General features: G+C 44.3%; 1 protein-coding gene across 4 annotated transcripts in view; it reads right to left on the reverse strand.

The window, feature by feature from the left end:
• The window catches only part of CDH4 (cadherin 4), a 1,168,269-nt gene that overhangs the window by 41,884 nt on the left and 1,111,479 nt on the right, over window positions 1-14,906 (reverse strand). For all 4 annotated transcript variants that reach the window (XM_087889045.1, XM_087889044.1, XM_087889043.1 and 1 more), the window contains exons 10-11: window positions 8,725-8,978; window positions 2,964-3,106 (exon numbers count right to left, since the gene is read on the reverse strand). In XM_087889045.1, coding sequence (XP_087745171.1) covers window positions 2,964-3,106; window positions 8,725-8,978 — 397 coding nt within the window. The remainder of the gene's footprint in view (window positions 1-2,963; window positions 3,107-8,724; window positions 8,979-14,906) is intronic.

Genomic DNA, 14,906 nt, shown 5'->3' on the forward strand with positions numbered 1-14,906 from the left:
AGATCAAGGGAAGTACTAATACTAATAACTGGAGTACCACATCCAGTTTTGGTCACCACACTATAAAAAAGATATTGAGACTCTAAAAAAAGTGCAGAAAAGAGCAGCCAGGATGATTAGAGGACTGGAAACTAAAACATATGAAGAACGGTTGCAGGAACTCGGTCTGGCTAGTCTAGTGAAGAGAAGGACCAGGGGAGACATGATAGCAGGGTTCCAATATTTGAGGGGCTGCCACAGAGAGGAAGGGGTCAAGCTACTTTCTAAAGCACCTGTAGGTCAGACAAGGAATAATGGATGGAAACTGAACAAGAAGACATTTAACCTGGAAATGAGGAGAAATTTTCTGACAGTGAGAACAAACAACCAATGGAACAGAAGTTGACTTTGGAAGTTGTGGGAGCTTCATCACTGGAGGTTTTCAAGAAGAGATTGGACTGCCATTTGTCAGAAATGGTGTAGGGCAGTGATGGCTAATCTTTTTGCCATCGCGTGCCAGGAGAGGGGGGGGCGGGGGGGAGAGTTGCGCATGCACGTGCCCACGCGCATGCGCATGCAACTCCACCCACCCCCGCTCCTGGCACATGATGGCCTGGTAGGCCCATTTTTCTTTCTTACCTGATTCCAGATCCTTTCTATGCATCTGGGAAGGTCGAAAACAGCCTTTCCCACTCCCTTGGTGGCCCTACGGAGGCTGAAAGGGCCCATTTCCCAACTCTCAGTGGGACAGGAAGTGATGTTTTTTGCTGTCCCCAGCCTCCAGAACCTCTCTAGGAGTCTCTAGGAGCCTCTCTAGGAGTCTCTGGAGGCTGGGGACAGGAAAAAACGTCACTTCCTGTCCCACTGGGAGTTGGGAAATGGGCCCTTTCAGCCTCCGTAGGGCCTCCGAGGGAGTGGGAAAGGCTGTTTTCGCCCTCCCCAGATCCATAGAAAGGATCTGGAACCAGGTAAGAAAGAAAAACGGGCCTTCCCCACCCCCCACCAGGCCCCCCAGAGGCAGGAAACAGCCTGTTTCCCTACTTCTGATGGGCTCAGAAGGCCCGAAAATCAGCTGTCCGGCGCGCGGATGTGCCCCAGAGCTGAGCTGGCATGCCCACTAATATGGCTCCGCGTGCCACCTGTGCCATAGGTTCGCCATCACGGGTGTAGGGTGTCCTGCTTGGGCGGGGGTTGGACTAGATGACCTACAAGGTCCCTTCCAACTCTGTTAATCTGTAAACTACTTAGGTGGAATATATCCCGGGGAAAGAAATACAGCAGCTATTTGAAGAAACCAGGTTTTGAAAGCAGATGGACTCTCTTTATGTGGATGCCTGTCAGACTTATTCCCCTGTAGCCTGCGGAGTGAGGTGAGGAAAACAACAGTGTCTTCAATACATTCAATGATTTAAAGGACACCGTAGGGCACTTTCAATATCTGATCTGCTTGTCAGTAAAGATGCCACTGGTGATTCTTAGCCCTGCCACAAAATTGAGTGAATTGTGTAGATTGTGACAAGGTTGCTTTAGGTCACTCGAAAGGTATAGCACCTCACTTTGATGTTTCTAATCTATACGGTGACAGCTTTCGTGTAATTCTTTCTCTTTTAACCTTAGATTGTTTTTGACTTCAAGATGGAGCCTCTCCCCGTTCTGTCCTCAGCCGTGTCTCTTACTCGGTAATACTGGTAGTCTTCGACTTACGACCACAATTGAGCCCAAAATTTCTGTTGTTAGGTAGTGAGGCCTTTGTTAAGTCAGTTTTTGCTCCATTTTATGACCTTTCTTGCCGCTGTTGTTAAGTGAATCCCAGCAGTGGATAAGTTAGTGGCCTGGTTGTTAAGTGAATCTGGCTTCTCCATTGACTTTCCTTGTCAAAAGGTGGCAAAAGGGGATCACATGACCTTGGGACACAGCAACGGTCATAAGTATGAACCAGGAGCCAAGCATCTGAATTTTGATCACATGATCATGGGGATGCTTCGGAGGTGAAAAATGGTCATAAGTCATTTTTTCAGTGCTGTTGTAACTTTGAATGGTCATTTAAATAAACTGTTGTAAGTTGAGGACTACCTGTATAAGATCAGGAACATATAGGAAGTCCATCCTTTCTCCTGCCTTTTCTGTCAGCTTCTCCACTCACCCCAAGATGAGCCTGACTAGGTGGCTCAGTGGCTAAGACACTGAGCTTGTCGATCAGAAAGGTCGGCAGTTCAGCGGTTCAAATCCCTAGTACAGGTCTCCTGTGTGAGCAGGGGGTTGGACTAGATGACCTCCAAGGTCCCTTCCAACTCTGTTACTGTTACTGTTACAAGATGCCTATAGTAGCCCCACATGAGATAGAGGTGGCACATAAATGTAACAAATAAACAAGGAAACAATAATTAACAACTTAACAGCCAGCCATCAACACCCTAATTAACAGCTAAAAGCTACACACAACCAGAAGCCAGATAAATACAAAATGCATAGAACAGCCCAGGGCACATATTCTGGAGATAGAGAGAGAGAGAAGTTCCCTGATGATGGGCTCCATCACGAGCCCAAAAGCTTGGAAGAATAAACCTTTGGCCCTGGTGATTGACTCAGATGCTTAGCAAATATTATGGAGATTTTGGATGCTTAGCAAATATTATGGAGATTTGCAGTCATCCAAGTCATCGTTGTCCCAAAGGTGCTTTTTCAAAAGACAACTGGATTTTATTTTTCCTTGAAGATGTTTTGCTTCTCATCCAAGAAGCTTCTTCAGTTGACTGAAGTGAAGACAGAACTCAAGAAGCTTCTTGGATGAGAAGCGAAACATCTTCAAGGAAAAACGAAGTCCAGTTGCCTGTTGAAAAAGCATCTTCGGGACATCCTTAACAAATAGAATTTCACACATAAACATGGCAAAACCAATTATTCTGACAACTCTGTCAGGACATTATTTCTATGAATGCATCAGATTATTATTGAAGCATGAAGAGCGGAGTTCTTGAGCCTACCGTTGTCAGCTGCCAGGAACGTGGCTTCGTAGACATTGTTCTTAACGTAGGCTGACTCGCGATCAAGGACAGCTGCCGTGATGATCTGACCATTTGTGGCATTAATATTCAGCCAATTGGCAGGATCCGATAACTTGGAATATCTGCAGAAGCAAGGAAAAAACCTAGGAGTCTAGTGAGAAGTCCCTAATGCAAATTGAAAATAACCTTACACTAGGACACAGTTCAGAGCGGTGTTTCCCCCAACCTTTCTGGGTTGGTGGCCCAGCGTGGGAGGAAGGTGGGAAGAGGGGCTGTATGTCAACTCTGAAGTGAACCTGGCTGGGGCCATTTTGGAGGCTTCAGGGTTGCCTCAATGTGAAGAAAGGATAGGGAGGGGGAACATAGTTAGATGGGGGGTTTTGTAGCCAAAACAAAATAGTTTCCTGGGGGAACCAAGGACATTCTGACTGTTGTGGTCCGCCAGCAGCCTGCAGAGCTGGTAGCGGAGTTGGACAGCGATGAGGCTGAGGAAGAACATGGGCCAGTCCTGGAGGCTGGGGAAGGCCCAGATGAGGGCTCTGTGTCAGAGGCAGAGATGGGGCCAGGGCCATCTGGGAGCGATGCACGGACTCTGGAGCCTCCAGAGATGGACAGCAGAGAGGCAGAGGAACAGGACGAGCCTGTTCCTAGTGCAGGCATGCGAAAAGCTGCCAGAAGGCAAGAGCAGCTGAAGAAAAAAGGATAACTCGGGAGTAAGGCCAGAAGATGATTGGCCCCTCCCAGAAGGCTTAAAAGAGTAGCAGTGAGCCGTTGGGTTCTTTGTAGAAAAGCAACGTTGATTCCCGTGCTTCTTGTCAGCATCTCTTGAACTTTGTGGGGTTTTTGCCAAGAAAAGCCTTTGGCAGATTGCCAAAGACATCAAAGGTTGGTGATAAGGCCGACGTACTGGTAATTAAGAATTTTGTTTTGGACTAAGCTGAGAATGAATTAATTCTCAGCTGTTTTAATAAAATAAGTTTGTTGAGGACTGAATTGTGTTTGGTAATCACTACTTGGGCCTTGGTCACAACACCAACAGGTGGCTGGAGGAAGGAGGGGTGAAGTAACCAAGCAACCGGCCAGCACCTTGATTGGACAAAATGTGACTGATTGTTTGGGGGAAGGGGGAGCTTTCACTTTTGAATCAGGTGAAAATGGCGGGAACTTTCAGAGTCGGTTTTCACCAGTTTGTGCCAGTACAACATTTCCCATAAAACCGTTCTTTGAGGAATCTGCCTGCCTCAGAGTTCTGCTTTCTATGGGGCTATTATTGGAACCTTGACAGGATGGTTTTGCATGAGGGGCAGGCGTGTGCACAAACAGCTTCATTCGTGTGAGTGGGAATGCAAACGCCGGTGGCTACTGTGAGGGGGACTATACGGCCCGGTTGTGAATAGGCTACAGCCCAGTTGTAGACTACGGCCCATAGTTTGGGGACCCTTGTTTTAGAGTGCTGAACCTTTCAGCCAACCATATCTTAGCTCAGCATGCAGTATTCATAGTTTACAGGGTCAATGGAATCAACCACCGTAGAGTCTACACTGATTTGAAGGCACATAATCCATCTGTCCTCCCAACCAGATGTCCATCTAGCTATCCAGCCAGCCAGCCAACTGTCCATCCATCCATCCAGTCTTGTGTAGAAGGCTATGTATACTGTATGTATTCTGGTGTGTAAGACTGCTCTGTCTGTGCATTGTTTTCTTCATAAAAATTGCCCATAATTGCCAAAGATGAAAGGCAGATGTGATTTTTTTTTCTGAGTAAACAACAGGTGGGAATTACAAAATGGATCAAGAAAATAGTGCATGCCTTTCTACCTGACCCAAACAAACTGGCAGCTCCCAAACTCATAAATATTTGTCTATTGTTAAATTTATGCCACAACTTTATGTTTATGTAAACATTCCAAGTGGCTTACAGTGTCTGTGTGTCTGTGTGTCTGTGTGTCTGTCTATCTATCTATCTATCTATCTATCTATCTATCTATCTATCTATCTATCTATCTATCTATCTATCTGTGATAGGCAGGCAGATAGATATAAATCGTGGGTGTCAAACTCACGATGTCACGTCATCATGTGACGTATCATGACTTTCCCCCCATTCGCTAAACCAGGGGTGGGCGTGGCCAGTGCATGATGCATCCAGTCCATGGGCCGCAAGTTTGACATCCCTGATATAGATCGATAAAAGATAAATAGAGGATAGGAGCTAGAAGCTAGAGAGATAATAGATAGATAGATAGATACCCTGTTTCCCCAAAAATAAGACATCCCCTGATAATAAGCCCAATTGGGCTTTTGAGCGCATGGCAAGAAGGCCAAATGCTTATTTCAGGGTTCAAAAAAATATAAGACAGGGTCTTATTTTTGGGAAAACACGGTAGATAGCTAGATAGCTAGATAGCTAGATAGCTAGCTAGCTAGCTAGATAGATAGCTAGATAGATAGATAGATACTCTGTTTCCCCCAAAATAAGACACCCACCCCCTGATAATAAGCCCAATCGGGCTTTTGAGTGCATGGCAAGAAGGCCAAGTGTTTATTTCAGGGTTCAAAAAAATATAAGACAGGGCCTTATTTGGGGGGAAACATGATAGATAGATAGATAGATAGATAGATAGATAGATAGATAGATAGATAGATAGATAAAGATTGGTAGGCAGGCAGGCGGACAGATAGGTATCAATGCAGTATAATTAGTATAATCTATAATTAGATATATCTGCTCATCCAGGAAGTTAGTAAAATTGATAGCTGTGCATTTCTGGATTGGATTAGCATTTTTGCCTGACATTTAAAGTTGTTTTTTTTTTTTTTTAAATTAAGATTGTTAAAAAGTTAAACTTTTTGTAATATTGTAATTGTGGGTTGTTGTTTTTTCTTGTTCAGTGATTCTTTGTACCTTGTTTTGGGCTCATTTTAAAAATGAAAAGGAAAAAAAAAAAAGCCAGGTTCATCTTGTATGATCAATCAGTGCTACATTGATTTAGCTGGTGGCTGGTTCACTGCATTCCATTGAGTCACCTCTAAGCTGGTCCAGGTGTAGTAGAGAAATGAGGCTCCCTGTTGAAGGACCACTCATTGCAGAACAATGAAGAAAAATGGCCTTGTTAGCTATGACATTCCCTTCCATCCTTAAAATTTCCACTGCCTGTTCGTGCCAACAAGCAGAGGCAATGAGTAACCATTGTCCTTTTTGCACCAGACAGCTTTATCCCCCTTGAAATATCTCATCCCTTGAATGATTATGAAATGTCACAAGTGATGTAAGTTTAATTGGCCCCAGTGCTAGTTCTACGGGGCGCCTTCCTACGGTGCCAAATTTATCTAACGTTTGCAATAAAGGAACAGACAGATAACCAGCGAGACCAAGAGACAAAGGAGGATAACTTAAATTTCCTTTTTTTCCTAGGCAATGTTCAATGCACAGGTCCACACAACCAACTGGGATTTAAATGTACTGAATGTTCAAAATATGGCAGGTCTGTGATTATGCTTACAGCCGCTCTCTTAACTGTTACTGGAAATAAGCAGAATTTAGGGATAGCTCATTTATAAAGTTATTTTTTAAAATACATGTACATCCAAAAATGTAATGTGTGAATCAGAGAAACACGAGGTGGCGCAGTGGTTAGAGTGCAGTACTGCAGCTACTTCAGCTGACTGCTAGTTGAGCAGATCAGCAGATCAAATCTCACCGGCTCAAGGTTGACTCAGCCTTCCATCCTTCCGAGGTGGGTAAAATGAGGACCCAGATTGTTGGGGGCAATATGCTGATGCTAATGCAATATGCTATATGCTAACTTTGTAAACCGCTTAGAGAGGGCTGTAAAGCACTATGAAGCGGTATAGAAGTCTAAATAAAAATAAAAAATAAAATAAAATAAATAAAAACACTTGCGTGGGAACATAGGACTCACGCAAATTGTAGAGCATAATTAATCAGACACTTTGACATTCATTTTATCAAGCACTGGACCAAGCAACAGAAGCAAAAATGTAGAATTTGTGCGTGACCCTTTAAAGCAGCTGCATCTTATCCCAGGATCATGCCTTTTAGAGATGGAATTTGAACCAATACCAAGGTTCAAAACAGTGATAATTGCAGCCATGATGGTGCAATGAAAGCTCATTCATTTTGTGTGTGTGATGCACATTAAAAAAAGGCTGGTGCATCATTGGGACTAGTGCCTTGACTTTTTTTTTAAACCAAACACTGCAGAACTCTCTGACCACTACACAACCCTACTTTCTTATCTGAGTCCAGACTATTGTTCCATCTATTCTAGAACTGAGTGTCAACAGTGCCTGTCAATCTAGGTTTTGAGCAGAAATTTGCCCACATTTGCTTGGCAATGTCAGGGACTGAACCTCAAATTTGCTTGGCAATGTCAGGGACTGGTCATATGAAACTGAAGCCTAACCACTAAGCTGTTAATCCTTCCTGTGGGAGAATTTTGCATGGCCAGGTGTTTCCAATGATACAGACTTGCCAGTGAAAAATAAGATGGAATGGATCTCAGTAATTATTTAATTCCAAAATTTCCTTTTCAAACAGAGTTGCTAAATAAAACAGCAGCACAGTTCCATGCTGGATTGAGGCAGTAAACAGACTAAACTGTAATGTAAGCTCCAAGCTCTTATCTGTCAGGTCCTTGGTGTTCTCTGAGCTTGGTGGTTTTCTTGTGGATATTTCATTACCAAACTAGGTAACATCACTAGCACTGATGACATTGCCTAGTTTGGTATTTATTTATTTATTTATTTATTTATTTATTTATTTATTTATTTATTTATTTATTTATTTATTTATTTATTTAATTTGTATACCGCCCTTCTCCCAGAGGGGACTCAGGGTGGTGAACAGCCAAAATTAAAAAACATACAAATACAAAAGTTAAGATAATGAAAAAAGAATTAAATCATTAGCTTCCCAATTTAAAACCCCCAAGTCCATAAAATTTTAAATCCCAATTAAAAACCATTTAGGCTAGGCTGGCTTGGTGGAATAAAAACGTCTTCAGGGCTTTACGGAAGGTCCGGAGGTCCGGGATCAATCGTATTCCAGGAGGCAGCTCGTTCCACAGGCGGGTGCCCCCACAGAGAAGGCTCTCCCCCTGGGGGCCACCAGCCGACATTGCCTGACCGACGGCACCCTGAGGAGGCCCTCTCTGTGAGAGCGTATTGGCCGGTGGGAGGTTATCGGTAGCAGCAGGTGGTCTCGCAAATATCCTGGCCCTAAGCCATGGAGCGCTTTAAAGATGAGAACCAACACCTTAAAGCGCACCCGGAAGACCACCAGGAGCCAATGCAGCTCGCGCAGGAGAGGTGTTATGTGGGAGCGCCACGTCGCTCCCATAATCACCCACGCAGCCGCATTCTGCACCAGCTGGAGCCTCCGGGTGCTCCTCAAGGGGAGCCCCATGTAGAGAGCGTTGCAGTAGTCCAGGCATGACGTGACCAGGGCATGAGTGACCGTGCACAAGGTCTTCAAGAAAGCCACCAAGCTCAGAGAGCTGCAAGGACCCTGCAGTTTAATCCTGGGCTACAAACATTGTCTTCTGTAAGTTTCTTATCTAAAGACCAACTGAACCCAACCCAACCCAGCCCAACCCCAATACATGTGTGTACCATGGTTCCACCTATTTTACATCCTTTCTGGTTAAATGTGGTTCACAGGTATTCAAAGCTTGACAACCTTCAAAAATAGAGAACTCTACCTTCCACCATCATACCTGATAGCCTGTTGCATGAAGCGGTCAGGGTCCACTGCGGAAAAAGTCATGAGGGCTGTCCCCGTAGGCACACCCTCTTCCAGCCTGATGAGTTTGTGGTTTGTTGGGAAGTAGGGTGGCTCATTGACATCAGTGACTGAAATGGTGACTCCGGCTGTAGACTGGAAGGACATTTGGATCCCACTGGCAAGGGGAGCTTGATTGGACACCATCACCGTCAACATAAAAGCTCGGTTCATCTCATAATCAACTTCCTGAAATCAAAGAGAGGCATGGGAGAGACATGATCACTCGGTATTCTATGGTCTTATGTTTGTTTAGTTATTGACCAGAATGCTCGATTGGTTTTATAAGGAAGAAGCAATGGTGGGATTCAAATAATTTAACAACTGGTTCTCTGCCCTAATGACTGGCTAAGTGGGCATGGCCATGGTGGGTGTGGCCAGGGGGTGTTACAGGCAGCACTTGGCCTCCTGCACCCCCTTGGGAGCAAAAACAGGCCGTGGGTAGGGTGCCGCTCCAAGCACCTTGTTTTGGGCCTAGCAGGCCTCCCTGCAGCCTCCTGGGAGCAAAAACAGGAGTCGACCCTCCCCCTGGTGCCCCGTTTTGGACCTAGTAGGCCTCCCTGCAGCCTCCTGGGAGCAAAAACAGGCCATGGGATGGCCATGCCACACACCCCTGCACCCTATTTTGGTCCTAGTAGGCCTCCCTGCAGCCCCCTGGGAGCAAAAATGGGCCGTGGGGGGACTTCTGGAAGAGGCGGGGCAGGGTCAGTCAGCAATTTAACAACCGGTTCAGCCGAAGAGGTGCGAACCGGTTGAATCCCACCACTGGAAAGAAGTAATTCTGATGGTTCAGGTGATATTGTGTGCTAAGGCAGGCCTGTTCCTTGACTAGCTAGTTGAAACTAGGAAAAACAAGAGTCCAATGACATTTTAGAGGAATCTTCCGGGGGAATATGGCTAACTGAACACACGCACGGGGAGAGATCTCCGAAGGATTTCTCCCTGGAGTTTTGCTCTGCTACTTTTTAACTGAAAGGACTGATATCCCATTAGTTTTTATGACCCACTCGGTTAGGGTGTGTCGAAGAACTTCCCCTCAGGACTCTTCAATACAGCTGTAAACTGGCAGATTGCTTTTGGAGTTGAAATCCGAAGCTGGCTGCATGCCATAAGATGGGAGGGGAGGGGCTGCAATCTGTTCGGGGGGGGTCAAAGAAGCCATCCATTTTGAAATTCATTTTTCAAACAGACAGTAAGTTATGCCTTCCTTTCTTAATCTCCTTCAAAGACTGTTATTCTATCTTAAATCAACATAATAAAGGCTCTTCCTAGCAACAGGGCAGGCCTGTTTCTTGACTAGCTAGTTGAAACTAGAAAAAACAAGAGTCCAATGGCATTTTGAGGAATCTTCTCAAACCTGGCACTTTGCAACTGGATTGGGATTGCAAATTTAAGAACTCGGAGTTCTATCCCATCTGATCTGAAGGATATAGAAGTTTGAAAAGTCTTGAAAAATTATGGGTCGCCAACGCTAATGATTTCTTTTCCAGTGCAATGAGGATATTATTTTGTCCAAAAATCAAAACTAAAACTCTAATTATCATACTTTTTACTGCTGATGCAGTAAAAAAGCCTTTGTACCTATCTATTGACTGTCGGTATAAACTCATGGAAACACAAAAGATGAATGGTAAGACATCGTTTTTTTAAAAAAATCCTGCATTGAGTACTGAATGCAAGGGCTGTAGACCAATTAAATATGCCACTGAGTTGTGTTCAAGGTAGCTTCTTCATAGAGAGGCACACTGTAACAATCCATTTGTGAGTAGACTGAGACACATGTGGTCCTTGGAAGAGCCACTTGGTTTAAGAATGGGTGCAACTGATGTACAAGATGAATTGGTGAAAAGGCCTTCATGGTCATAGTGGCCACCTGTGACTCCATCCAAGTCTCAAGATGGAAAGTGACTGGACTTGCAGGTCCTATATACCCATTGACCAAGGGTGAAATCCAGCAGGTTCTGACAGGTTCTGGAGAACCGGTAGCAGAAATGTTGAGTAGTTCGGAGAACTGGCAAATACCACCTCTGGCTGGCCCCAGAGTGAGATGGGAATGGAGATTTTGCAATATCCTTTCCCTGCCACGCCCACCAAGCCATACCACGCCCACCAAGCCATGCCCATAGAACCGATAGTAAAAAAAAATTGGATTTCACTGCTGCCATTGACACAATCTTGTTAGAATTGAACCTGAGTCTATTCCATCCATCTGGACCTTTAACAGCCTTTAGAAAGTGAAATAAGACATTAAAAACATTGTGTAGGCAGTCTGGTCATGAAGTACAACTTGGTGTTGTAGGCATATTGAAGATCCCTGTTGTCAAACTAGTGGATGACCTCACAGAGATAGTTTCATGTCGATGTTATATAAAAGAAGGCTTGAAGTCTTGACGTTTTCCCTGCTGTCAACACCTACTGGAACTGATCACACAAAAAGGAAACCCACCACTATCTACTGCTCCCTGCTCCCATTCCCCACAGTTGATCCAAAAGGATATCATGATTTGACAGAATGATGGGAAATCAAGGAGAACTAAGATGGCTGGATGCACCACCCCTGTCCTGGGTCTCCTGAAGATCACCAACAAGCACAATCAATGTTACCTGTGCATTATGCCCCAGTCTGAAGCCCAACTGAAGCGACAGATTGTAGTTATAAAGTGGTGGAAATTGTAATGATAATCAGAAAGGGTTGCCTGTCTTGCAACCCTTTGTACTGTACTTTTAGATATCAGACAAGTAAAATCCATCCATCCATCCATCCATCCATCCATCCATCCATCCATTAATGAAAAGAAGGACTAGGGGAGACATGATAGCAGTGTTCCGATATCTCAGCTGCCACAAAGAAGAGGGAGTCAAACTATTCTTCAAAGCACCTGAAGGTAGGACAAGAAGCAACGGATGGAAACTAATCAAGGAGAGAAGCAACTTAGAAGTAAGGAGAAATTTTCTGACAGTTAGAACAATGAATCAGTGGAACAACTTGCCTGAAGAAGTTATAAATGCTCCAACACTGGAAGTTTTTAAGAAGATGTTGGATAACCATTTGTCTGAAGTGGTGTAGGGTTTCCTGCCTAAGTAGGGGGTTGGACTAGAAGACCTCCAAGGTCCCTTCCAACTCTGTTATTCTATTCTATTCTATTCTATTCTATTCTATTCTATTCTATTCTATTCTATTCTATTCTATTCTATTCTATTCTATTCTATTCTATCACATACATACATACATACATACATACATACATACATACTGTACATACATGCATGCATGCATACATACATACACACACTCTCACCCTAGCCTCCAAGCTTTCCTCATATGAATCTATGGCTTGATATAAACTTGCTAGTGTCACATTCAAACAGAGGAGTAACAATTAAGTTAGCACTCTCTAATACTTATTAGATCACCTCTCAAGAAGCCAGAATAGCATTGTTAATTCTGGCACCGAGGGTAGCAAATGAAACATTGCTGGAAGGCTTTTAAGCGAGAATAGCTTACTGCAAGTAAAACGTTAGGAGAGTGCTTAAAAGAAGGATCTATATACAGCCTTGCAAAGAGCTATCCAAACAGAATTTGCTGAAATAATTAGATTCAGGACACTGAATCAAAGACAGAAGTTTTATAACTTAATATGGAAGGAACCACTGCGACTGGTTCATTCCATGACTGGTTCACAGCAATGGACTCACTTTTTAGTACCTTCAGAAAGGCCGTTATTTTCTGAGATATCAGAAGATAAAGGCTTCTTCAATTTCAAATGTACAGGTAGTTCTCCACTTACAGCGGTTCATTCAGTGACTGTGCAAAGCTACAACGGCACTGAAAAAAGTGACCTATGACTGTTCACACTTACAGCCCTTGCAGCATCCCCGTGGGTCACGCGATTGGCAACTGACTCATATTTATGACCGTTCCAGTGTCCCAAGGTCACGTGATCACTTTTTGTGACTTTCTGACAAGCAAACTCAATTGGGGAAGCTGGATTTACTTAACAACCATGTGATTAGTTTAACACTGCGGCGATTCACTTAACAACCATGGCAAGAAAGGTTGTAAAATGGGGGAAAAATCACTTAACAATGGTCTTGTTGAATGTCAGAAATATTGGGCACAATTGCGGTCATAAGTCAAGGACTACATAACCCAGGAAGGGAGAGCTCTTAAGTTTCAGTGGGATGGGACCAGAGGTGAGTTTCAGCAGATTCTGACCAGTTCTGGAGAACTGGTAGCGGAAATTTTGAGTAGTTTGGAGAACTGTAAATACCACCTCTGGCTGGCCCCGCCCCCATCTATTCTCTGCCTCCCGAGTCCCAGCTGATCGGGAGGAAATGGAGATTTTACAGTATCCTTCCCCTGCTATGCCACCAAGCCACGCCTACCAAGTCATGCCATGCCACGCCCACCAAGCCACGCCCACAGAACCGGTAGTAAAAAAATCTGAATCCCACCACTGGACGAGACACCAACTTTCTCTTCTCTTTATGGAGGAAAAGCAATCTGCTCTTTCTAGATTTGGAGAGATCAATAACCTTTTAAGCAAGAGGAATGAAGAGGGTTCATATTTCTGAACACATTGTTTTTCTTGTTTGCATTTGCTTGTAGACAAAAAAATGATTGCTACAAGTTACGTGTTGCTCAGCTAAAGGATTTGATGGCGTTCGTTAGATGAAGTTAACTGTGTTTATGCTAGCCAGGTTGTATTTAGGTTCAACGAACTGATGAACTGCATTGTTTTTAATTTTAATAAATTATTTTAATTCTTCTAATATGGGCGATTAAAGATTGACCTTAATCATCCATTAGGGGGCAGGATGGCTCAGCAGTTAAAGACGCTGAGCTAGTCAGCTGGAAAGCTGACACCCTAGAGTTTGAGACCCGGGTACCATGCAATGGGGTGAGTTCCCCTTTCATGCCTCAGCTTCTGCCTACCTAGTAGTTTGAAAGCATGCAAATGCAAGTAGGTACACTTTGGTGGGAAGGTAACAGTGTTCCATGTACCTCGGCAGATTGTCATGCTGAGCACATGATCACGGAAATGTCTTTAGACAATGCTGGTGCCCTCGGCTAAGAAATGGAGATGTGCACAGCCCCATCCTTAATCATCCATTATCAATCTACAGACCTTGTAGTGTTTTTACTTTGCTTTATGTTTAGATTATATCTCCAAAAATTTAGAAGAACCTTTCCTAACTGACTCCTAATTTGGAAACGATCATCATAGTTACTTAAGCAGTACATATAATGCAGATAAATAAGGTGGGCTTTGAATTGTCTTTTTGTTTTTGGGGTTTTTTTTAGTTCTAAGGGCATTTTTAGCTATAAGGAATAAGTTATCCTCTTGTTATGTCTGGAAAAAGGCAAACGGTAACAGAGTGCATCTCTCTTTCAAATTCATTTCTATATTCCCTGCAACATTCATCTAATGTTTTAGAGAGCCACAGAGCACCTCTACTCCACGTTTGGGGAATTTGCTCAGACCCTGTAAAATGATCCCTTCCCCACCTTGCTTGATTTATGCAAGGCTTGTGATGGAGATAAGTATCTTCTGCCACAGAGGGAATGGTTCTTGTTGCGGTGAAAAATAAAATTGGAACTGTACATCATAGACGCCTCTCAGCACGCTTGTTTCAATGGCAGATGAGTTTAGGATGGAAGCTGCATAAAAGATCCAAAATAGAGTTGGAAGGGACCTTGGAGGTCTTCTAATCCAACCCCCTGCTCAAACAGGAGGCCCTATACCATTGATGGCTAAACTTTTTGCTATTGCATGCCAAAAGCAGGGGGAGTGCGGGGTGGTTGCGCGCGTGCTGGCCCACACCCATTATTCTATGCATCCTGGTCCCCCCCCGCGCATGCGCATGCGACCCGCCCTTACTCTCCCCACTTTTGGCATGTGATGGCACGTTGGACCTGGTAGGCCCATTTTTCACCCTCCCCAGGCTCCAGGGGCTTTCTAGGAGCCTGAGGAGGGTGAAAACAGCCTTCCCCACTCCCCTGGAGGCCCTCCAGAGGCCGGAAACAGCCCGTTTGCCGACTTCCAGTGAGCCCAGAAGGCCCAAAAATCAGCTGGCCAGTGCACACATGCATGCTGGAGCTGAGCTTGGGCAACG

This window comes from Pantherophis guttatus, chromosome 3, assembly GCF_059756535.1.
Source record: "Pantherophis guttatus breed Tessera chromosome 3, ASM5975653v1, whole genome shotgun sequence".
Lineage (NCBI taxonomy): Eukaryota > Metazoa > Chordata > Lepidosauria > Squamata > Colubridae > Pantherophis > Pantherophis guttatus.